The sequence below is a fragment of the Protopterus annectens genome, chromosome 8.part0 (assembly GCF_019279795.1).
Source record: "Protopterus annectens isolate FY-2018-M chromosome 8.part0, PAN1.0, whole genome shotgun sequence".
Taxonomy (NCBI): Eukaryota; Metazoa; Chordata; order Ceratodontiformes; family Protopteridae; genus Protopterus; species Protopterus annectens.
In genome coordinates this window covers 815,668,510-815,693,656 of record NC_056741.1, presented here as the reverse complement: position 1 = coordinate 815,693,656, position 25,147 = coordinate 815,668,510, and the positions used below count along the sequence as shown (strand labels likewise).

At 43.8% G+C, this 25,147-nt stretch overlaps 1 protein-coding gene across 1 annotated transcript in view; it reads left to right on the top strand.

The window, feature by feature from the left end:
• The window catches only part of LOC122809067 (ER membrane protein complex subunit 3-like), a 614,861-nt gene that overhangs the window by 237,250 nt on the left and 352,464 nt on the right, over positions 1 to 25,147 (top strand). The window contains exon 4 of the mRNA XM_044080281.1: positions 129 to 233. Within this exon, the coding sequence (XP_043936216.1) occupies positions 129 to 233 (105 nt within the window). The remainder of the gene's footprint in view (positions 1 to 128; positions 234 to 25,147) is intronic.

The window sequence follows — 25,147 nt, the reverse complement described above, 5'->3', positions numbered from 1 at the left end:
AAAACTGTACTTTCTAAATGCACATTTTTATGCGTTGAGTAGATGCTAAATATTTGATGTTTGCAACGGTCTACATTTTTAAGGTAATTTCTGCTTCAGCTGTTAACTATTTCATGCTTTTTTTTTAGATCCAAGTATGCTGACAGAAATGATGAAGGGAAACTTAACCAATGTTCTTCCCATGATCTTGATTGGTGGCTGGATTAACTGGGCTTTTTCAGGATTTGTAACAAGTAAGAAACACTGCAGCAGATTTAGGGGATGGTAATAGTAAGGTATTGGTCTTTTCACTTAAGTAATGCATTTTTTTCACACTTCATCAATTTGTGATTGATAATTTATAATGAAGTTATTTGTAGAATTTAAATATTTATTACTCCTGTGCTATACAGTATTAAGAAATTGTGTTACAGATTTTGCCTGCTAAGTAAGCCAGTCTTTGCAAGTAAATCTCACTTCTGCAATTCAAGGAAAGTTGTCATTTCTTACAAAACTGAGACAGTTGCTCCATCAATGTAAACCAAAGCAACAATGTTCACATACTGCAAAAAGAGCGTCATACGTAGTGAATTTTGATCTTCCTTTGCTGGCTCATTTGCAGTGGGGCTAAGGAGTCTTATCTGCTTCACCTTGGTGACTCCACATTGATCAGTCGGCTGAATACACTTGATTGGCTAGCTAGGGTCCATGCAAATTGCACCTGTGCTCCCCAGTAGCAGTACTGAACAAAGTGAACCAACTCACTATGCAGATAAGAAATCTTTAATTGTCACATAGATTAAGCACTTTCGTCAGCAAACTGCAGACTTCATCAGAATCTGTTATAAAATGTCATTAGATGTGCTTATATAGTTACTTACAACCAATAAAATGACTCATATTTTAAATTTGAAATAATCTGTCATTTAAAGAAACCAGAATAAAACTCATTACAATATATTTCACTACATACAACTCACAATAACCTTACTAAAATATATAAAAAAACATACACTTACTATTAATGATCAAACTGTTCACTGGAACATGATATAAACCAAAACTAGTGCCAATATCTTCACAAGAAACACTAAAAAAAATGTAAAATGGCAGATTTCCATAGTGACATTTTTTAACAGATTCTGATGAAGTCTGCAGTTTGCAGACGAAAGCGCTTAATCTATGTGACTGTTAAAGATTTCTTACCTGCATAGTGAGTTGGTTCACTTTGTTCAGTACTGCTGCAGGGGAGCACAGGTGCAATTTGCATGGACCCTAAATTGTTTATTTGGTTTAGTTGTTGTGGAGCGCAACTTTTCTTGTGTATTTGATTGGGTAGTTGCCAACCTGCCTGTCTTGGGACGGGAAATGGGCCAGAAATTACCTTTGGCTGCTCCTCTGTCTAGTGGCACTCAGGAGCAGTATGGGAGAACCAAGGTCATGTATGTGTACTAAGGTATGGGAGATGTGTGATCATGCATGTGTAATGGGGGTGTAATATGTTCTTAATGTGTGTGTTCATGTACACCCTCTACCACCACACACCTGTCATGTTCTATTACTGGAGTATAACAAAAAAAAAAAAAAAAAAGATGGTACTGCTGTACGACACCTTTATCACTTGTGTACCTCCTTTTTGAAGGATATTGTCTGCCAGCGGACGTCACAGCAAGAGGTTCCCCTGTTTGATTCTCTGCTGGGGTGCCTTCTGTGTGGAGTCTGCATGTCCTCCCCGCGGTCGAGTGGCCTCCGAAAGACATGCGTAAATGGGCGTGCCTTCATTAAGGTTGGGCGTCAGGCTGGCAACTCGGCACCATAAAAAAAAATCTACTGCCAATCATTAGCGGACCGGAGTTCCGCTGTGGCGACCCCTAACCGGGAAAAGCCGAAAAGACAAATTTGTCTGACAGTGGAATTAAGCGCTTGCATCCTTGGGTTAGGGGTGTAAACCTGTCAGGGTAAGAGAGGTACCTGTAGGCAGCAGATGATCAAGCTGCCATGATGAACCAGAAAACAGAGTCTTTCTGTAATATAAAGGAAAGCTGTTTTTTTATCAGTACTTTACCCAGCCAGATGCATTTTGATACCTCTCCATATTGTATGTGAGCATGTATCTGAACATCATTATAGCTGACATACCAGGACTGATTTTCTTCTGTCAGAGTTGTCTTTATACTTGCTGACAAAATTCTGCACTAATTACTGACTAGTAAAAAATATTCTTGACATGAATTCTCACGTAATGAGAAGAGTATTGAATTGTACAGTTCTGTAATTGGGACTATATTACCAACTAATTTGCAACACAAATACACGCATATGTGGATCCCCTTACAAAAGTTGAAGATGTAGACACTGAGTTGATAGTCAGCAAAATGAAAATTTTGCTCAAGCATCAGAAGCTCATTTGTTTTCACTCTGAAATTGCCCATCCCTATAAAATAAGTGGGCTTCTCCCTGAGGCTGTGTGACCTCAAAGTGAAAATATTGAAGTTGTGGGGTTTGCAGGGCCTTTACAAAAATTGCATGATGGTTGTAATGTCTGTTGCTGATATTTTTGTTTGTTTGGTTTTGTTTTATTTATAGTCTGTTTCAACCCTGAAATGTTTTCAAAAAACAAATCTTAATTTTCTGATTTTGCCTCAAGATTGTTCCCTGTTCGTCATAATCTTTCTTATTTTTTGGGCCGTAAGGCTGAAAATTAACTACATAATGCCATATGTTACAGTTGAAAATTTTGTATTATTCGAAAGTTGCATATTGAAACTGTTGTACATAATCACCTCTTAATGTAAACCTGACTGGGGCATTTTTCCCTGTTTAACAACTTTATTTACAATATTATCAAATTGCTGCACAAGTTCACATGTAGTAATAACAACAATGAAAAATTCATCATAGCTCTATCCTTTGCAGATGTTCTTAGTCTTTCACTGTTGCAGTCATTACATTTGGGTTATCAGCCTGCAGGTAGCCCTTAGCCGGCCTGAATATCAAAGTCTTGGATTCCTGCGTCGGTTTTTCTTGCTGCGCGGTGCCCGAAGCAGAAGCAGTTCGTAAGTGCCAGTTGGCCGACTCCTGAAATTTTCGTTTTCAAGTTTCAGAATCAAAGTCTTCGAAAAAAGCTAAGTACCCCGTTGGGGATCCTTTTTCTTGCTCTTAACCGATGTCAGTAAAAGTTAACAATTGTGTTACCTGTGGAAAGCAAATACCTCATAAAGATTTTCATTCGTACTGCAGTCCTTGCCCAGACCACGAAGTCCCTAGCTGTCGGTTTTGTGCCTTATTCAACCCCAGAACTATTCGTCGTCGGTCTATTTTCACAGCAAGTTATTTTGGTACTCTGTTTAACTATCCAGAAATGGCTTTAGTAAGCCATCCGACTACCAATATTTCGAAAAAAACTTAAGGATAAAGACAGAGACAGACCGCACAGGTCCAAAACTGCAGACGACGCTTCCGTTAAGCTAGTCGCCAGTTCGCCAGTACTCAGTGAGGTGCTTTTGCAGCCCCTGATACCCGCTACTTCAGATTTACAGGCCCCTACTGAGACCCATTCAGATGCCGCGAGATGCTTCTTCGACTATGGCACCTGCGGATGTCTCTACCTTGGATGGGTCCGGAGCCGCTGTGCAGGCACCGGCTTCTGAGGGTGTATTCAGGCCTACAGATTTGCATTTTAAACAGATGCCATCTTCTTCATAAAGGCCTAAAACTCGACCCACGCCTAGAAAACCGACGTCCAAACTGCATGGTCAAGCCCATATGCCTAAAAAGCAAATGCTTAGAATGGCTGAAGACCTTGTTACTTTAATTAGGGGAAGCCAGCCAGCCCCCCCCCTCTAAGAGACCTAGAGCTAATTTTCCTTCTGAGTCTTCTGATCAGGATTCTGAAATTTCTGTTTCTTCTGATTACCAGGATTTGCCCTTATCTCCCTATGAGGATTCTGATACAGAGGATTCCATTCCCTCTACTAACCCCTCCAGAAGATTTTTCTTTTGGTGAAACCTTGCACACTCTTAGGGAGCATTTCCACTGCGAAAGCCAGGATTACTCTAAACTCCAAAAAGAGGCTTAGGGAATTCTTACTCCTCCCTCAACACAAGCCTTTAGCTATCCCTCCTGTTCTGGACATTGTAGATGATGCCTTATTGGAATCTAACCTGGCCCCAGACGCTTTACCTCCAGCTCCCAGAAAACCTGACAGGTACTACAGAGTACCTGATTCTCTCAAGTTCCTCCTCAAGAATCCTACTGCGGATCCAGAGACCATTTCCCAAGGACCAAAGGGCATTAAGGCTACTGCTGCCAAAAACCCTGCCCCTCTGATAGATTCCAGGGCCTTGGACAGATGGGGTAAGAAAGTATACACTTTTGCTACTTTAGCCATTAGGGCCTTAAATTGCCAGTTTCATATGTTAAAGTATCAGCAGCATATTTTTGGACTACTTAAACAGAAATTGATGTTGATTCCTGACTGTGCTGAACATATTAAATTACAGGATTTAATGCATTCTGCTGAACAAGTTGGTTTGCAATGTGGTTTTGACTCTTCAGAAGCATCTTGCAGGGCTGCTGTCACTGGGTCTGTACTTAGAAGCTGTGCTTGGCTTAAAGAGCAAAACTTGCCAGGTCATGTTAAAGCTAAATTACTGGATGCTCCCTTAAACCAAGACCACCTGTTTGGCAACAAAGCAGAAGAGGTCCTTAAAAAGATGGAGGAAAAAGCTAAATCTATGCAAACTGTTGAAGATTTCCTGCAAGTACAGCCTCCCAGATTTAGTAGGCATTGGCCTTCTAAGAATTGGTCCTTTCCAGTCTCTTCCAGGCCTTTTCAGGCCAAACCCAGGAACAGCAGACCACCTAGGTTACAGTCTCAGGTTACACACAGGCCTAAGCAGTGGGGGGCTCCCACTTCCAAAGCTGGAAGTAGTAAGACACCCCCTATGGAAAAATGTCACAGTGACTTAACCTTAACCCTTCCATGCCCTGCTCAACTGCTGCTCCTTTAGAAGGAAAACTCACCCTGCATGCAAAAAACTGGGAACTCGTTACACAGGACAAATGGGTTTTAAATATAGTTTTCCAAGGATGCAGATTCCACATCCACACCTTACCAACCCCAAACAGTTGGCCAGACCTACCCCCAAATCAGTGGGCAGAGGCTCAACAGCAGGTTCTGTCTCTTCTAAGTATCAGAGCTATTCAACCTGTCCCAGCAGAAGAAAGGGGACAAGGTTTTTACTAGAGACTTTTCCTGGTACCCAGAAAAGACAGCTCCTGGCATCCTATCCTGGACCTCTCTATTCTAAACACCTTTTTGGTAATCCCAAAATTCAAAATGCCAACACTTCAACAGCTGCTCCCTATGCTGGGCAAAGATGCCTGATTGGCAACCTTAGACTTAAGGAAGCTTACCTGTTCATTCCAATAAGGGAATCTTGCAGGAAATACCTACGCTTCAGAGCAGGCTTCATGCACGGTCAGATGTTCATCGTGCATACAGCTGCAGTCATGACAGATGGGTTCTCCTGCCGTCAGGCGGGTCCTCGGTCGGCCGAATTCCAAAGTCTAGGTCCGGCGTCGGTTGTCGTCGCTTCTTCCCTGCCGTCAGTGCGACAGGGGTATAAAAGAACCAGCCGACGCCATTTTCTTCAGTCTTTCTTGCCGCGCGATGCCCGAAGCAGAAGCAGTTCGCAAGTGCCGGTCAGCCAGCTCCTGAGATTACGAATAATTTTCAACCAAAGACTTCTAGAAAGCTAAGTACCCCATTGGGGAAACTTTTCTTGCCTCAGACCGATGTCAGACAAAGTTAATAATTGCACTTCATGTGGGAAGCAAATACTGCATAAGGATTTCCATTCCCTGTGTATACCTTGCTTAGGCCCAGACCACGACGTCTCGGCCTGTTGTTTTTGTGCTACATTCAACAGACATACTATTAAGCGTCGGGTTTAGTTCGCCCAAAACTATTTTGGCAAAAAGTTTAACTACAATATGTCGTCGGATACTCCGACTCCAATTTTGAGTAAACGTAAAGATAAGGACTGACATACGAGGTCCGCGACTTCTACCGACACCACGCTAAAGCCGACTACATGTGCTCCGGTTCTCAGCGAGGTGCCTACGCAGCCCCTGACTACCGATGACACTTCATTAGCGGTGTCTTCCATGCCCGAGGTCGCAGGCTCTTCGGGCCACACCCCGACTACAGATACCAAAGTCACTCTTGGCAGGGAAACTCAAAGTTCAGACAGGCCTGCCACCTCTCAAGGTGTCTTCAGGCCGCCTTCTTCTTTTTCCATTAAGGCTTCCACTAAATCGAAAGCAGCCATGCATTCTAAAAGACAAGCTCCACATGGCCCCTCTCAAGGCCCCATGCCTAAAAAGCAGATGCTCAAAATGGCTGAGGATTTGATTACTCTTATCAGGGGTTCTCAACCCCCCCCCCGGACAGAAGGCCCAGAGTGGAGGAAGAATACCTTTCCTTGGACCAGACCTCCATTACTTCAGAGCATTCTGAGGACCAGGAACATTCTTACTCCCCTTTAGAAGATTCTGATGCAGAGGAGTCCATTCCCTCTGTCTCCCCCCCTGAGGATTACTCTTTTGGGGAACCTTGCATACCCTTAGGGAGCACTTCCACTGGGAAGGCCAAGAGTACTCCGACTCCAAGAAAAGGCTCAGGGATTTCCTCTTGCTCCCTCAGCACAGGCCTCTGGTTATACCTCCTGTCTTAGACATATTAGATGATGTGTATCAGAGGCCAGCCTTAACCCAGATTCCTTACCTCCAGCCCCAGTCAAGCCTGACTGGTATTACTGGGTGCCTGATTCACACCAATTCCTATACAAAAGCCATGCGGCTGACCCAGAAACTATTTCACAGGGTCCCAAGGGAATTAAGGCTTCCACTGCCAAAAATCCATTACCTTCAGAGAGAGATTCCAGAGCTTTAGAAAGGTGGCGGGAAAAGTTCCATATGTTAAAAGTATCAACAGTTTTTGTTATCTCAGTTGAAAAGCAAAATGTCACAACCTGAACAACCAGACTTGAAGGAGTTGCAGGATTTGTTGCATAGTGCAGAGCAAGTGGGTAAACATACCTTGCAATGTGGTTTTGATGCTTTAGAGGCCTCTTGTAGAGCTGCTGTTACAGGATCAGTCATACGTAGACATGCTTGGCTCAAAGAGCAAACCTTACCAGACCATGTCAAAGCTAAATTACTAGATGCACCTCTTCAAAAAGGTGTATTGTTTGGTGTTAAAGCTGAGGAGGTATTAAAGAAAATGGAGGAAAAGGTAAAATCAATGCAAACAGTGAAAAATTTCCTACAGGTACAACTGCCACGTTTCAGTAGAAATTGGCCTTCAAAAAATTGGTCCTTTCCAGCCACAGACGGACCTCAAAGAGGTAGATACAGGCACCCAAGAGGTAGAGGGCAGTCTCAAGGATCATTTAGAGGCTGACAATGGCAAACACCTACACCAAGAGGTGGTGAGGATAGTTCACAGCCATTCAGAAAGCAGACCCAATGACTTTCCCCTTTGCATGCCAAGCAAGGCTCAAATGGCAGCACCTTTAGGCGGAAAACTGGCATTATTTTCGAAAAATTGGCATATTGTCACAAAAGACAAATGGATCCTGGACATTATAGATAGAGGCTACAGATTCCACTTTCACACCCTTCCAAAAATGAGAGGCATGCCAAACCTGCCACACAATCAAAGGGCAGAGGCACAAAAACAAATTTCAGATCTCATGGACATGAAAGCTGTTCAAGAGGTACAGGGTCAAGGTTTTTATTCCAGACTATTCCTGGTACCAAGGAAGGGCAAAAATTGGAGACCTATTTTGGACCTATCCATCCTAAACACATATTTACTCGTACCAAAGTTCAAGATGCTCACATTACAGCAGCGTCTTCCCATGCTGGGCAAGGAGTCTTGGCTGGTGACATTGGACCTCAAGGAGGCATACCTGCATGTCCCAATCAGACAAGATTGCAGAAGATACCTCCGATTTCTTGCAGGTTCATCCCATTATCAATTCTCTGCATTGCCTTTTGGCTTATCTACTGCGCCCAGAGTGTTCACGAAATGCCTGGCATCAGTAATTGCCTTCTGCAGACTTCAAGGGATACAAATATACCCATATCTGGACGACTGCCTGATCCAAGCGGACAGCAAACACACTCTTCTGAAACACCTGGCGTTTGTAATAATGTTGTTGAAATCTCTGGGATACACAGTCAACAAAAAGAAGTCAAGACTAATACCCTCTCAAACAATAATTTTCCTGGGTGCCAGCTTGGATACAAACACCCAGATGGGCCTACCTCACGCCAGAGAAACAAGGGCAATTAACTCAATACTTCAGAAAACTGGCAACCTTCACCAGGCTGACTGCAAGGAAAATCCTGCAGGCTCTGGGATTCATGGCATCTTGCATCCTGCTAATCCCATGTGCAAAGCTGCATATGAGGAAACTTCAATGGTACCTAAAAAACTTATGGTCTCAACACAGCCACAGTTTGGAAACAATCATACCACTGATTCCATGTCTTCAAAAGGAATTTCTGTGGTGGGCTCAAGCATGCCAAAGAAACATAGGTCTCCCATTCTGCAAGCCTCAAACAAATCAAGTCATCACAACAGACGCCTCGGACTACGCCTGGGGGGCGCACATGACAGATCGGTGCATTCAGGGCAAATGGTCACAAAAAGAAAAGCACCTACACATCAATCAAAAGGAAATGCTAGCAGTAATAAATGCTATTATGTCTTTCAAAGACCTACTGCATCCAGGGCAGCTATTGTTAAGAACAGACAACACCACAGTGATGTGGTACATAAACAAACCAGGAGGAACTCATTCATATCCCCTGTGCAGACTAGCCATGTCCCTTTGGAACACGGCTCTGGAATTGCAAATCCAACTTCAAGCACAATTCCTGCCAGGGAAGGAAAACACACTGGCAGACAACCTGAGCAGAAATATGACAGATCCACACAAATGGAAGTTAAATCCTCAAGTTTTTACAATGATAATTCAAGCATGGGGAAGGCCAGACATAGATCTCTTTGCCACCCACAGAAATTACCAATTGACAAAATTCTGCTCAAGGACCTTTCATCCACAGGCCAGGAAAGTGGACGCACTCTCTTTCAGTTGGACAACAATGACGGTTTATGCCTTTCCACCTCTTCCACTGCTGGCCAAAGTTCTATTAAAAGCCAGAGCAGACAGACCAAAGATGATTCTCATTGCTCCAGACTGGCCAAGACAACACTGGTACCCACTCCTGAGGAGCCTGACGCATTCCCCACCATGGATCCTGCCTCCAATGCCTCTTATACGGACTCAGCACAACTTCAAAACTCTTCACAGTCAGCTGAAAACACTCAATCTAGCTGCATGGAGAATTCCTTAAATTCACAGCAGAACCTACTCTCCAAGGAGGTGCAGGATGTCATTTTGGAGGCCAGAAGGCCTTCTACTAGAAAAGCCTACTCCGCAAAATGGAAACGGTTTTGTGTCTGGAATCAGAAAAAGGGTCAGAATCCTGAAATACTGAATTTACCTCAAATACTACAGTACCTAGCCGAGCTGCTAAGCAGTGGACTTTCATTCTCCTCCATCAAAATCCATGCCTCAGCCATTTCTGCAGAGTACAACACTGATCCTCCTTTATTCTCTCACCCTCTCTTAAGACAGTTCCTCAGAGGGGCTAAGAATGTAACACCCCCAAGGAAGCAACCAGTACCGGCTTGGGACCTCAATTTCATTCTAGAAAAACTAACCCTGCCTCCTTTTGAGCCAGCTGCTTCAACAGATCTGCAATATTTGTCATGGAAAACAGCCTTCCTTCCTTGCTATCACCTCAGCACACAGGGTTTTGGAACTACAAGCCCTCATGGCTGTGCAGCCTTTCATCATTTTCCATCAGGACAGAGTTTCCTTACGAACCAATCCTTCATTTATGCCAAAGGTAGTATCCAGGGTAGCCTTGAATCAGGCTATCCACTTACCTACGTTTTACCATAATCCACAAAACAAAGGGGAGAGGCTACTACATTCCTTGGACATTCACAGACAGCTCCGTTATTATTTGGACAGAACAAAGCCTTTCAGAAAATCAGAGCAACTCTGTGTCCTATGCTACAAGTGCTCAAGGGAAGCCTATTTCCAAACGGACAATTTCAAAATGGATAGCCCACTGCATACGCTTTTGTTACTCTTTTCATGGTAAAACTTTACCTACAGGCATCAGATCTCACTCCACAAGGGCCACAGCTACCTCTACTGCCTTCCTCAAGGGGGTTCCTACCAAAGATATTTTGGAAGCAGCCACTTGGAGTTCTGTCCATACTTTCTCCAAGCACTATCACCTACCATTATACTCCAAAACTAGAGCGGGCTTTGCCACTGCAGTCTTGCAGGGCATCCTGGCTCCACCTAGTTCCACTTAGTGCCTACCACCCTTTTATTAGCTTTGGGATTCTACCCATCTGTTATGACTGCAGCTGTATGCACGATGAACATAGTACAGTTTTGTACCTACCATAAATGTAGATGTTAGAGTGCTAATACAGCTGCAGTCCAGGATGTTCTTCATCTCACATTGCTGCAGTCCTTACACTTGGGTAGTCCGCTGTCCTCGGTCGGCCCGAATATCAAAGTATAAGGCTGACGTCGGTCAAGGCGCATTTGACTGACATCAGGACGTCAGGGTACAAATGCGCATGACCGGCGTCATATCCTCAGTCTTTTTTGCCGCATGGTCCGATGCAGAAGCAGCGTTGCAAGTGCCGGTTGGCGTTCTGAAATTGTTCGATTTCGGAATTTCAGACAGAGTCAAAGTTGGCTAAGTACCCCGTTGGGGAATATTTTAGTTTTTTCTTGCCTCAGTGGTTTACCGGATGTCAGAAAAAGTGAATAATTGTATTTCTTGTGGGAAACAGATACCGCATAGAGACTATCATACTTTGTGTATTCCTTGTTTAGGGCCTGAGCACGACGTTGTTGGGTGTCGCTCTTGTGCTAGATTCAATAAGCGCACTATAAAGAGAAGGTTAGATTGTGCCAGGTTAGTCTTCGGGAAGCGGTGCAATTATAAAATGCCGTCGGATGCTCCGACGCCTGCTTCTTCGAAGAAGCGCAAGGACAAAGCAGTTAAGCCTAGGCTAGAAGAACCGTCTGTACCGGACGCCGGTTCTTTAGAGGTGTCGGTGGAGCGGTGGTTCCACGGAGGTTTCTTTGGGATCCCAGGGAGAGACTTTGTTATTGCAGGATGTGGCCTCTCAGGAGGCAGGTCAGGCTGATGGGGCTTCTCAAGTTACTATACTCCCCTCCCTTCCCAGGGTTGTTAGGCCCTCTCCTTCTGTTTCCAAGGCTTCTCCCAGAGGCAGGCCAGGTTTAGCTTCAGTTGGTGTCACCCCTAGTTCTTCTGGAACTGTGCCCAAGAAGCATATGCTTAAAATGGCAGAAGATTTGATTACTTTGATTAGGGGTTCTTTGCCCCCTCCTGATAAGAGACCTAGGGTGGAGCCTGAGCTAGGGAGTTTTGAGCAGGCTTCGGATGTTTCAGAGTCTTCGGCTGAAGACTTGCAGGAGTATTCCCCTTATTCTGATGTGGATGATTCTACTCCTTCTGCTTCTCCCCCTGAGGATTTTTCTTTTTCAGAAACTCTTCATTCCATGAGGGAGCATTTTAAGTGGGAAGGTCAGGACTTCTCTGATTCCAGGAAAAGGCTTAGGGAATTTTTGTTTTTACCCCAGCATAGGCCTTTGGCTATACCTCCTGTTTTGGATGTGGTGGAAGATGTTTTTACAGAGGCTTCTCTTAATCCTGATTCTTTGCCTCCTGCTCCTGTTAAACCGGATAGGTATTACAGGGTGCCTGAAGCTCATAAGTATCTTTTAAGAGTCCTAGGGCAGACCCAGAAACTGTTAGTCAGGGGCCTAAAGGTGTTAAGGCTTCTGTTGTCAAGAATCCGGTTCCTACAGATAAAGAGGCCAGGGCCTTGGATAGATGGGGAAAGAAAGTTTATACTTCTTCCACTCTAGCTATGAGGGCTTTGAATTGCCAGTTTCACATGTTGAAATACCAAAACTATCTCCTTTCACAATTGAAGTCTAAGGTTGATGCTCTGGCGGAAGGTATTGATTGTAAAGAGTTACAAGATTTAGTACATGTTTCTGAACAGGTGGGTAAGCATTCTTTGCAATGTGGTTTTGATGCTGTACAGGCCTCGTCTAGGGTGGCTGCCACTGGGTCAGTTCTTCGCAGGCACGCCTGGCTGAGGATCAGAATTTATCTGACCATGTTAAAACAAGGATTTTAGATGCTCCTTTACAATCTGATGTGTTGTTTGGTTCTCCTGTTGAGGCAGTTTTAAAGAAAATGGAAGACAAGGCTAAGTCTATGCAGACTGTTAAAGATTTTTTGCAGGTTCAGCCTCTAAAGTTTAGTAGAAATTGGCCTACTAAGGGGTGGACGTTTCCTTCTTATGATTCCCAGTCTTGGGGTAGATCTAGACGTGGTAGGGGCAGAGCTCAGGGCTCTTTCAGGCCTAGAACAGGGAGTTCTCCTGCACAGTCTTCGGGTGAGGGCAGGGGTCAGTCCTTTCTTAAACAGACCCAATGACCTACCTTTTCAGCTGCCAGAGCCTTCTCGTCTGGCAGCTCCTTTGGGAGGAAGGTTGGCACTTTTCAAAGAAAATTGGAGTTTAATTACCCAGGACAGATGGGTATTGGATATCATACTCCACGGTTACAGGTTTTATTTCCATACCTTGCCTCCTTTCAAAGGCATGCCAGACGTTCCTCCTCAACAAAGAATAGAGGCTCACAAGCAAATTTCTCTGTTACTCCAAATAGGGGCCATACAGCCGGTCCCCATGCCAGAAGTGGGCCTAGGATTTTATTCTCGCCTGTTCCTAGTACCAAAGAAAGGGAACACGTGGAGACCAATTTTGCACTTATCTGTCCTCAACACTTATCTGGACATTCCCAAGTTCAAAATGTTGACGTTACAGCAGCTTTTACCTCTGCTGGGCAAAGATCATTGGATGGTAACTTTGGATCTCAAGGAGGCTTATCTTCATGTTCCCATCAGACTGAGTTGCAGGAAGTATCTGCGTTTTCGAGCTGGGACTTCTCATTATCAGTTCTCTGCATTGCCCTTTGGCTTATCTACTGCGCCCAGAGTGTTCATGAAGGTTCTGGCTCCAGTGATTGCTTTCCTCAGGTTAAAAGGAATACAGATCTATCCTTATTTGGACGATTGCCTGATTCTGGCTCAAGGAAGGGACGAGCTTCTTCATCATTTGGATTATGTGATAGCAGTGCTAAGATGCCTGGGGTATTCTGTGAACGAAATAAAGTCCAGTCTAGTACCCTCTCAGGACATGTGCTTTCTGGGTGTGAGACTGAATACAGCATCCCAGATGGCCTTTTTGACCCCGGACAAACAAAATAATCTTTCCCTTTACTTTCATCAGTTGTCTCATCAGTCCAGGCTGACTGCAAGGACAGTCCTTCAAGCCTTGGGGTTCATGGCATCTTGTATTCTGGTGCTTCCCAATGCCAAACTGCATATGAGGAAGCTACAATGGTATCTCAAAAATGTATGGACACAGCACTGCCAGGATTTGGACACTGTCATTCAAATAATACCTTGCATTCAAAAGGAATTGTTGTGGTGGGCTCAGGAATGTCACCTAAACAAGGGACTCTCTGTGACCCGGCCAGAGGCGAGTCAGATTCTAACGACAGATGCCTCAGACAAAGCTTGGGGAGCTCATCTGAATGGAAAGTGGATACAAAACAAGTGGCCTGCCAGACTACAACATCTACATATCAACTTGAAAGAGATGTTAGCAGTCCAGTTTGCATTAATAGCTTTCAAGGATTTACTTCTTCCAGGGCAGGTGTTGATTCTAACAGACAACACAACTGTCATGTGGTACATCAACAAGCAAGGGGACACATTCTTATCCTCTATGCAGGCAAGCAATGATTTTGTGGGAGACTGCTCTCAGTTTACAGCTAAATCTTCAGGCAAGGTTTCTGCCGGGAGCACAGAACTCCTTAGCAGATGTATTGAGCAGACAAATTATGGATCCCCACGAGTGGAAATTGGATCCTCATGTATTTCAGAAATTGACAGTGTCATGGGGAACTCCAGACATAGATCTGTTCGCTTCTCCACTAAACCACCAGCTGCCAAAGTTTTGCACAAAAGGTTTCATCCCACAGCTTGGAAAGTGGATGCTCTTTCCTTCAATTGGAGCAATCTTCATGTGTATGCCTTTCGCCTCTGCCTCTCCTCCCAAAGGTACTACTAAAGGCCAGACAAGACAAGCCAAGGATGATTTTGATAGCTCCAGATTGGCCTCTACAGCATTGGTACCCATTACTGAGAAGCCTGGTACGGAAGCCTCCATGGCCTTTGCCTTCGATTCCACACCTGTTGTCTCAGGAGGACAGTCATTTGCTCAATGTCAAGCTTCACTCTCTGCACCTAACAGCCTGGCATATTCTGTTTTGAACCATAGTGGGCCTCCACTTCCACAGCAAGTTTTGAATGTTATTTTGGAAGCTAGAAGGCCTAGTACAAGGAAAGTGTACGCAGATAAATGGAAGAGATTTTTATTTTGGAGTGCAGCAAAGGATTTTGATGTTTCTGAGCCTAATTTAAGTGTGGCTCTTCAATATCTTACTGAGTTACTGGACAAAGGTTTGTCCTTCTCTTCTATTAAGGTTCATGCTGCAGCAATTTCGCTCACTATGATTGTGACCCACCATTGTTTTCTCATCCTTTGTTCAAGCAATTTCTTAGAGGGGCAAAGAATATAAGACCCCACGAAGAGCTCCTACTCCTGCTTGGGATCTCAATTTTGTGTTGGAGAAACTCACTCTACAACCTTTTGAGCCTGCAGCTACTACTGAATTAAAGTTTTTATCATGGAAGACTGCTTTTTGTTGGCTATTACCTCTGCAAGAAGGGTTTCTGAGTTGCAGGCCCTTATGGCGGTTGAGCCTTTCTTAATTTTCCATAAGGATAGGGTATCTTTACGCACTAATCCTTCCTTTATGCCTAAAGTGGTTTCTAGTGTGGCTTTAAACCAAACTATTCATTTGCCTACTTTTTATGCAAATCCCCAAAATAAAGGGGAAAAGATTTTGCACACTTTAGATGTACACAGGCAGTTGCGATATTATTTGGACAGAACTAAAGGGTTCAGGCAGTCTCAGCAGTTATTTGTTTCTTTTGCTTTGAGTTCTCAGGGCAAGCCTGTGTCAAAACAAACTATTTCTAAGTGGATTGGGTTTTGCATTGCTTTCTGTTATTCCCATCATGGCAAGGAGATTCCAGCTGGGATTAGGCCTCATTCCACTAGGGCTACTGCCACTTGACAGCTTTTTGATGGGGTGGCAACTAAGGATATTTTGGAGGCAGCTACTTGGAGTTCAGTGCATACTTTCTCTAGGCATTATCACCTACCACTTTACTCTAAATCCAGGGCTGGTTTTGCCACTGCTGTTTTGCAGGGCATTTTGGCAGCTCCTGCTTCCTTATAGTTTGGCCATCCTCCCTTACCTCTGCTTTGGGATTCTACCCAAGTGTAAGGACTGCAGCAATGTGAGATGAAGAACATAGTACAGTTTTGTACCTACCATAAATGTAGATGTTCGAAGATCCACATTGCTGCAGTCCAATTTACCCTCCCTCCTTCCCCTCTATAGTTAGAGGCGGTTGTGTGGGTTGGTTTGTCTATATGAGGTATATAGTATATTTTGTATATATTGTACATATTTTTAGTGCTAGGATGGTTGGTTATTTGTTTGCTGTCTTTTGGTTTTGACCTTTATTTTTAGGGTCTTCTGACATCTGGGGCAAGAAAAGACTGAGGATATGACGTCGGTCATGCGCATTTGTACCCTGACGTCCTGATGTCAGTCAAATGCGCCTTGACCGACGTCAGCCTTATACTTTGATATTCGGGCCGACCGAGGACAGCGGACTACCCAAGTGTAAGGACTGCAGCAATGTGGATCTTCGAACATCTACATTTATGGTAGGTACAAAACTGTACTTTTCCCTCCCTCCTTCCCCTCTTGGGACAGGCCTTATGGCTAACACCTCCTCATACAACCTCATTGGGGTACTGTTTTATGATGTATTTGCTTGCAACTACTGTTTTTTGATTATATTGCATTTGCTTTACTACATAAATTTATGTTTTGCCTTCCTTCTGGGGGCACCTGACATCTGGGGCAAGAAAAACTGAAGAAAATGGCGTCGGCTGGTTCTTTTATACCCCTGTCGCACTGACATCAGGGAAGAAGCGACGACAACCGACGCCGGACCTAGACTTTGGAATTCGGCCGACCGAGGACCCACCTGACGGCAGGAGAACCCATCTGTTATGACTGCAGCTGTATTAGCACTCGAACATCTACATTTATGGTAGGTACAAAACTGTACTTTCTCTTCACTTCCCTTTGGCTTATCTACTGCACCCAGGGTATTCATAAAGTGTCTAGATCCAGCCATTGCATTTTGCAGGCAGAGAAATATTCAGATATACCCATACCTGGACGATTGTCTGATTCAAGCAGAAAGCCAGCACCTGCTATTAAAACATCTGGCATTTGTAAAGAAACTTATAACCTCGCTGGGGTACACCATAAACGAAAATAAATCTCATCTAGTACCCTGCCAACAGATTGTATTCCTGGGAGGGAGCAAGCTTGAACACAACTTCACAGATGGCTTTCCTCATGCCAGAGGAAGTTTAACAGTCTACTTCAAACTACTGGCTACAAAGATCCAGCTATCTGCAAGGAAAATTCTGCAAACCCTAGGGTTCATGGCCTCTTGCGTTCTATTAATTCCATATGCAAGACTGCATATGAGGAAACTACAATGGTATATTAAAGCCTTTGGTGCCAACATTCTCAGGACCTGGAAACAATGATTCCTATCATTCCTTGTATAAAGACAGTTTCTTTGGTGGGCAGAGGCCTGCCACCTCAACAAGGGACTCCCTTTCAATCTACCCCCTGCCGCCTAAACCCTAACAACAGATGCATCAGAATATGCATGAGGGGCTCACTTGGCAGGGCAGTGCATTCAGGGCAAATGGAACCCAAGTCAAATGCACCTGCATATCAACCAAAAAGAAATGTCAGCTGTACAGAATTCCCTGACAGCCTTCAAGGACCCACATCTTTCCAGGACAATTATTGGTAAAGACAGACAACACCAGAGTTATGTGGTACATAAACAAGCAGGGGGGAACCCACTCGTACCCTCTCTGCAGACTAGCTATGGCTGTGTGGAACGCAGCCTTGAGCTACCAAGTGCACCTGCAAGCTCAGTTCCTGCCAGGCAAGCTAAATTCACTGGCAGACGACGTAAGCAGAAATCTCGTACCCACACGAATGGAAACTGGAACCAAAAATATTCAACCTCTTGAGGAACAAATGGGGGGACTCCAGAAATAGACCTGTTTGCCTTCCCCCAGAACTACCAATTGGACAAATTCTACACAAGGTCTCCCCACAGTCAAGCTTGGAAATTGGATGCCCTGTCCTTTACCTGGGAAAGCCTCTCAGTTTATGCCTTTCCCCTCTGCCTCTCCAAGGTTCTGCTAAAGATCAAACAGGACAAACCAAGGACAATACTGATTGCACCAGACTGGCCACACCAGCATTGGTAACTCCACTTGCGCAGTATGATACTGCTGGAGCTATGGCACCTACCTCAGACCCCTTCCCTGCTGTCCCAGCAGGTGGGCCAGATGCTCTTCCCTCATCTTCAAACCCTGAACCTTGCAGCCTTGCTAATCCCTTGAGCTCTCCAGTAGCATCCCTCAGTAAGCAGGTGCTAGATGTTATTCTGGAAGCAAGGAGGCCTAGCACTAGAAAATCTTATGCTGAAAAGTGGAAAAGATACTGTTCCTGGAGCTAAACGCAGGGGATGGGCACAACAGTGCCCAGCCTTCCTCATATTCTTCAGTACTTAACAGAAATGCTCCACAAGGGCCTATCCTTCTCATCAATTAAAATTCATGCCTCTGCTATTGCAGAACATTATAATACTGAACCACCCCTCTTCTCTCACCCCCTGCTAAAGCAGTTCCTCAGAGGGGTCAAAAATTTAAGACCCCCCCCCCCCCAGGCAAGCCCCTACTCCAGCCTGGGACCTTAACTTTGTATTGGAAAAGCTCACTCTCCCTCCATTTGAACCAGCTGCAACTGCAGAGTTCATAGGTTCATACTAGGCTATCTGCCCTAGGGCATTTATAAGCCTAGCCAGAGTGTGTTTGGCTTTCGCCACCCATTTTAAATTAATTTTGCTATGCCCCTTTTCGAGGTTAGTATACTGTGCCTCTGTCTAACAGTGATACCTGGGGTAAACCTACAATCTCAAACACAACAAAAAGTCACAGAAACGCCAGTAATTTTAATGAAGCTTTTGGGCTCTCAACCCTTCATCAGCATACATAGTACCAAATACTTTACATTTAAATAGAGGTGAACAGTTAAGAACTCATGACCAAACCAACCAATAAAATTCACTCAATAATATTCAAAAATTTTACCCGATACCCGAGTGGGGTATTGTATCGAAGGCTTTTGCGAGGTCCAGGTAAGCTGTGTGGACCACCTTCCCCTTGTAAATGGCCTTGGTGACTGTTTCAAAGAAATCGACCAGGTTTAAGAGGCAGGATCTGCCCTTAACAAAGCCGAACTGGGTAGGATCCAGTGTCTGTAGGTCCCCAATATCTTTATTTATGAGGTCCATGATGATCCTTTCCATAGCTTTGCACACCAAGCTAGGCAGGCTTATGGGGTGATAGTTTCCAGGATCTGTTGAGGCACCACCTTTGTGGAGAGGGACCACTATTGCTGTACGCCACTCTTTGGGTACATATCCTGTAGTAAGGCTGAGATTGAACAGTAGTTTTATGTTTGGGTTTAGCTCTTCTTGGAGTTCATGTAGAACGCAGCCCGGGACACCGTCTGGTCCCATTGATGCTGTGTTTTTTTCTTTGGAGAGGGCGGCTCTTACCTGAGCATCTGAGATGTCAGGGGGGCAGCACTCTGCTGGGATATATATTTGCCCTTTTGGTGGGGGGGGGGGGAAGAGACGTTTGCGCTGAACCTGTCAGCTAGGATGTTGGCAATGTCTGTGGGTTCGATGTATTTTTTGGACTAATTCTGAGCATATCTGGGAATTCCCACCCAGGTTCCTAACATAACTAAAGAAAGCCTTGTTATTATCCTTAGTGAGGGTGGGGTCGGGATGTGGATATCCAGTGAGATTAGTTTATGGTCTAATCTTACCAGTGAGGGATACACTTCTGGTCTGGAGCATAGAGTCCCCATGTTGGTGATGATCAGGTCCAGTATGTTTTCCCCTCTTGGAGTGGTAACAAGTTGTTCCATCGCATTTGAGTTTATAAATTCTAGGAACCTTTGGGCTAGGGTGTTGGAACTAGAGTAATGCTCCCAGTCTATGTTTGGATAGTTGAAGTCGCCCAATATAATGGTGTTTGGAGAGACCTTCATATTTTCCAGTGTTCTCAGGAAGGCCGAGTGGGGTTCCTGGGTTTGGGAGGGTGGTCTGTAGCAGGCTATAAACTGGAAGGCAGTTTTTACCCACTGTTAGTTGCACATGGATAGCCTCTGATGCTTCGTGCTGTGCCACCAACCTGGAGGTGTGGGTATCTTTGACGAATATTGATACTCCCCCTCTTTTTGTGGTTCGGTCCAAGTTTTGGGGCAGAAAAGCATGGTATGAGGTATAACCTGGTAGTGCTGAGGTGCTCTCGGGAGCCTTGAACCAGGTTTCTGTTACTGCACAGATATTGATGTTCTCCATGCTAAGGAGAGTTTCGAGTGCGTGCATCTTGAGGTTTAGACTTCTGGTGTTGAGTAGCATTACTCTTGGTTTCTTATCCCTTGTGATACCTATGGAGGTGGGTTTGTCTTTTGAGCCTTGCCTAAAAAAGGCACTATGGGGGTAGCAAGAGCCTTTGCCAATATCTGAAAGCCTAGGGGTGACAGGTGCAAGCCGTCCCTAGCGAAGCATCGTGGCTCGTCGAGCATGTCATCCCAGGCTGACAGGCATTGGATCCCCTTTGAATGACACTAATACTTAAGCCAGTTGTTGAAATTGATCATCTTGTCTTCATATTGTGGCATCATTCTTGGTGAGGGTAAGATGCTACTCAAGGTCTGGGTCATACCGGCCTGGGCTACTTGCTCAGAGAGCTCCCCTGTGTCTCTTTTCATGTAGTCCAGGGAGGTACGTCTCAGGTCATTCACACCAGCATGGACAATGACTGAGTCATATTTGTACTTGCCTTGGAGTGACCTGAGTGCTTGTGTTATGTGGCGGATCCTAGCGCCCGACAGGCAGCTCACCGTGACCTTCTTCTTGTTCAGCCTGGTGAGCGGGACGTCAGTGTGCCTAACGATAGTCACCTATTACAAGTGTATCAGGTGTGTTGTTTAGCCTTAAGGGCTGTGACTGTTCGGCACACTGGCTTTGTGAGCTGTGTGTTGCATGTGTTTTGTTTTGGGGTAGCGGTTGCTTGGGTGTCTGTTTTGGAGGTCTCTGCTGCTTAGGCAGATTTTTATTTAGAGCCTCCGAGTATGTTTTTGTGTGTTTGTGTTTGGTTTGCTGTCGTGGTAGGTCTATGTGAGACTGGAATTGTAGTGAGTGTGGTTTCCTTCTCCTCCTGACTGGTTACGCCAGTACTGAGTTGAGAGAGCTTAGCCTCCAGTTTGGCTATACGGTTGCATCTCTCACATGTGTTGGGATTTGTTGGGAGGAGAGGGTTGTCTGTGTACATGAGGCAGTTGTAACATTGCCTCAAGATTCCCAGATTCACCAGCTGGACTGGAGAGGAGATTGACAACTGACCTTTGGACATGCTAGAATAGTATTGGGATTTCCTTTATAATTGAAAAAAAGGGCCAATGGGGAAAAAGGTACTCAAGGGGGGTTTGTGAGGGTGTAGTGCTTTTAATTTTTTAGTGCTGACTTATATAATTGCTTTAGTGAGCAAGTGCCAGGTAACTTAAATGCAATGGTGTTACAGGTAACTTAAATGCAAAAATGACAAACAGTAACTTTCTTTCAAGTGAAACAAGGAAATAAGTACAGTAAGCAATGCAGATATCACTAGGGATCCACAGAAGTGCTGAAAAGCCGCATTTTAGGTGGAATTAGCGTTTCAGGGAAATAACAAGCAAACAAACAACAAGCATACAAACAAAGCTAGATTCAGCAGGCCTGGATCTAGTCTATGCTACAGCAAACAAGGTGTACCAATTTCAGTAAGAAATAGTTCAAATATGCAGGCACTATAAGCCTTTAACCAGAAATTCCCAGCTCAGAAGGGCAGAGTCCAGCCTCTCCTCCCACAAGAGTGCAGACCATGAACCGTCTTAATGTAAAATAACTGGTCTGAAGCCCAAGTGCTTAAACCAGAACTAATACACTTTTAGAATAACAGACACTGAGCCCTCAATCAGCAGTTCCCAACTTAGAAGGATGTAAGCTACCTGTCCTGCCACCACAGTGCAGGCCACAAACCTTCCTAATGTAAAACAACTGGTCTGAAGCCCAAGTGCTTAAACTAAAAGGCTTAGAATGAGTTGCACCAAGCAGTAATAAATGCAATTGAGTACTTTTAAGATGACGCAAAAGCAAAATAAAGTAGGAAGAAACACAAATACAGTAAAAGCAGATAACTTTTTTTTTTTTTTTCCTGAGTGAGCAAATGAGATGGGCCCAGGAGTTACAGGACAGAAACAAGTGCAAATGCAGGCCTTCAAATCAGAAAGTTGAGAGAGATGGAAGACTGCCCAAATGGCCAGTAACTACAAATTCTGCGCCAGAACCACTCCTTATGTGGTAGACAGGTTACCTAATGCTTACCACTCCCACTGATAAGCTAGAAGGCTTCCCTCCAACACAGAAAGGCTTGGGGGGCTCAGAAGCTTACAAACAGTCCTGGATACAGCAAATCTGTATCTGGAACACTAATTACAGGAAAGGTAGGAAACAGGCTTACAATTTTTTTTCAGAAAAGTAGCAAAAACAGTAGTAAAAACAATTCACATGCAGTGCAAGCTGGCACACTTGAGTGTCTAGCAATATTAGTCCACACATAGTTTGAAAAAAATGCAATTAAATTAAAAAGGACTAAAAGCAAGTGCAGAATGGGTTTATTAGGTAGAATGCAGTAAAGAGATGGGACTGGGGGAGTGTCCTAGATCAAATCTACAATGGGGCGGGCACTGCAAAAGCCACCAAATTTAAACTACAACCAAGAACAGGGAGGGGTGGGGGGGTGGGGAAGACAGTTTCAACAGAGATGTGAGGAATCACAGTGCAAATTATAAAACCCAAAAAATATGTACTGATCTCTGTATATTTGCAGAACAGTAAGACAACAGATATCTAAGCAACGATTTAGCTCTATAATACAGAATAATACAGAAAAATATACTCAGCTCTATATATTTGCAGATAGTCTTGTAAGGCTGTCTCTCAGCACACAGGTTTCAATTTAAATGCAGGCTGTTAACAGGTCAAATTAAGGGAACCTTGAGTTAAACAACACACAAGCTATAAAAAACAGTTACTAGTTGAAATTCCTTTCTTGGAAAACAGCCTTCCTTCTAGCCATCACTTCAGCTAGAAGAGTGTCTGAATTACAGGCCCTCATGGCAGTGGAGCCCGTCATTATCTTCATGTAGACAGAGTTTCCCTCAGGACCAGTCCTTCCTTTATGCCCAAGGTGGTGTCTAGTGTGGCCGTAAATCAGTCCATTCATCTGCGCACTTTTTTCCCCAAATCCACAAAACAAAGGTGAAAGAATACTGCTTTCTTTGGACTTGCACAGACAACTTAGATTTTATTTGAACAGGACCAAGCCTCTCAGAAAATCTGAACAGCTGCTAGTTGGCTTTGCTGCAGGGGTAGAGGGGAAGGCAATTTCAAAGCAAACCATTTCTAAATGGATAGCCCATTGCATTCATTTCTGCTATAAGCACCATGCAAAAGCTACCCCACAGGAAATAAGATCACATTCCACCAGGGCTGCATCTACCTCTACAGCCTTCCTCAGAGGAGTCCCCTACCAGGGACATCCTAGAAGCTGCTACCTGGAGCTCTGTACATACCTTCACCAAGCATTACCACATGCCTATTTTTTTCTAAATCCAGAACTAGTTTTGCCACTGCAGTCTTGCAGGGCTTAATAGCTGGTCCTAATGCTCTCTAAATTCCTCCTCCCTTCCGTAGCTGTGGGAATCAGCCCAAATGTAATGACTGCAGCAGTGAAACACGAAGAACATAGTACAGTTGTGTACACATACCATAAATGTAGATGTTCGAGTGTATGTTGCAGTCCTGGTTACCCTCCCTCCAGCCCCCTGACTTCTCTTGGCTTTACCTTCCTTTTTGTTTGGTGTATTTAAGCTTTCTGGTGTATTTGCTTTTTGTTGGAGGTGTAGCCTAACATATAATTGCTTCCCATTATGGGGGCACCTGACATCTGGGGCAAGAAAAACTGATGTAATGGCGTCGGCTGCATGTTTTATACCCCTGACGTCATGGAAGAGACTGCATCCGACGCAGGAATCCAAGACTTTGATATTCAGGCTGGCTGAGGGCTACCTGCAGGCAGATAACCCAAATGTAATGACTGCAACAGTGAATACACTCTAAACATCTACATTTATGGCAAGTGTACACAGCTGTACTTTCCGCATTAGATCTTACAAATTTACTTTACAATTCCTACCAATATATTTATTTTTGTCATCTGTTTGAGTCTTACTTTGTATACATTGTTCCCAAATGCACCATTTAATTTTGTGAAAATTGCTTTCTCCTTCTTTTAATGATCCCTTCTCTTTTTCCTTTTCGCTTGCAGTATTCACTTCTTCATTAGCAACAGTTTTAATCCTTGATTTTCACATGGTGCAATTGCTTTTTGGCTGCTAATAATACACTTATTACCTTAGTTTTTCTTGATGATTCTAAATTAAGACACTGACTTGCGCCAACTCATTGGCATATAAAAATCTGCTCCCAGTAGTTCTGTCTTAATTCCCCACATTCCCAAAAATATATTCCCAGCTTCCTCTTTTTCCCTTCTACAACATATTCTCTCTGCTTGATTAAAAATCTTCTGAAGTTTACCTTTGCAAATAACTCCATGCAAATATCCTGAATCTTCTGGTCGTTGTACCTAGAGGCCTTACAGATTTCCTTCCATTGTTTGACTTTCACATTCCATGTCAGTCTTTTGTAATCACCCCTGATTAGCATGTAGTATTTTAAAAGCATTGCTTATTATCCTGTTCTTAATAGCATGTTTTGTTCTTTGTTCCACAAAAAAACCCTACAATAAATTGTCTTTAATTCAGTACACGCTGTCTTTTTACCCCTTTCAACTGATTGGGATGCTTGTCAAAAGAAAAAGCATATAAATGTCAAAGAAATCTCAGTCTTGATCCAGGGATTCAGAATCTTCAGACAGCTGTAGATTGAGGGTATTCTGCTGTTACTGACAGACGATACAACAGTAATGTGGAAAAGAAGTCTGTGTTGGGGCCTCAGCAGATAGCACACTAACTTTTGATGCCTGAAGATCAGAAGTCTATAGCTGGATTCATTTTCCATTACTGACACTGCACTGCAGTTTATGAGGGTGCTGTACTCTTCTAAGTGTTTTCTTTTTGGATGAAACGTTAAACTGAGTCTCCATCTACCCAAGTTGATGGCAAAAGATCCCATGGCACTTATCCAAAAATAGGAGGTCTTTATTTATATATTTATGATGTATAAACATTTACAACATACACAAAAGAACATCAGAATGCACTATCATTCAATCTGTCACCATTTACCTATAACAAAAATGTAATTTCTTTAAGCATTGTAACCAAATCCCTTTTTTTTTTGATGTATAATTATGCTCATAGTTTTCCGCGAGTACCGCAAACATGAGAAACTTTATCAGCATTGTACATGTATGTCTATACATATATATATACACACACACATATATATATATATATATATATATATATATATATATATATGTATATATATATATACACACAC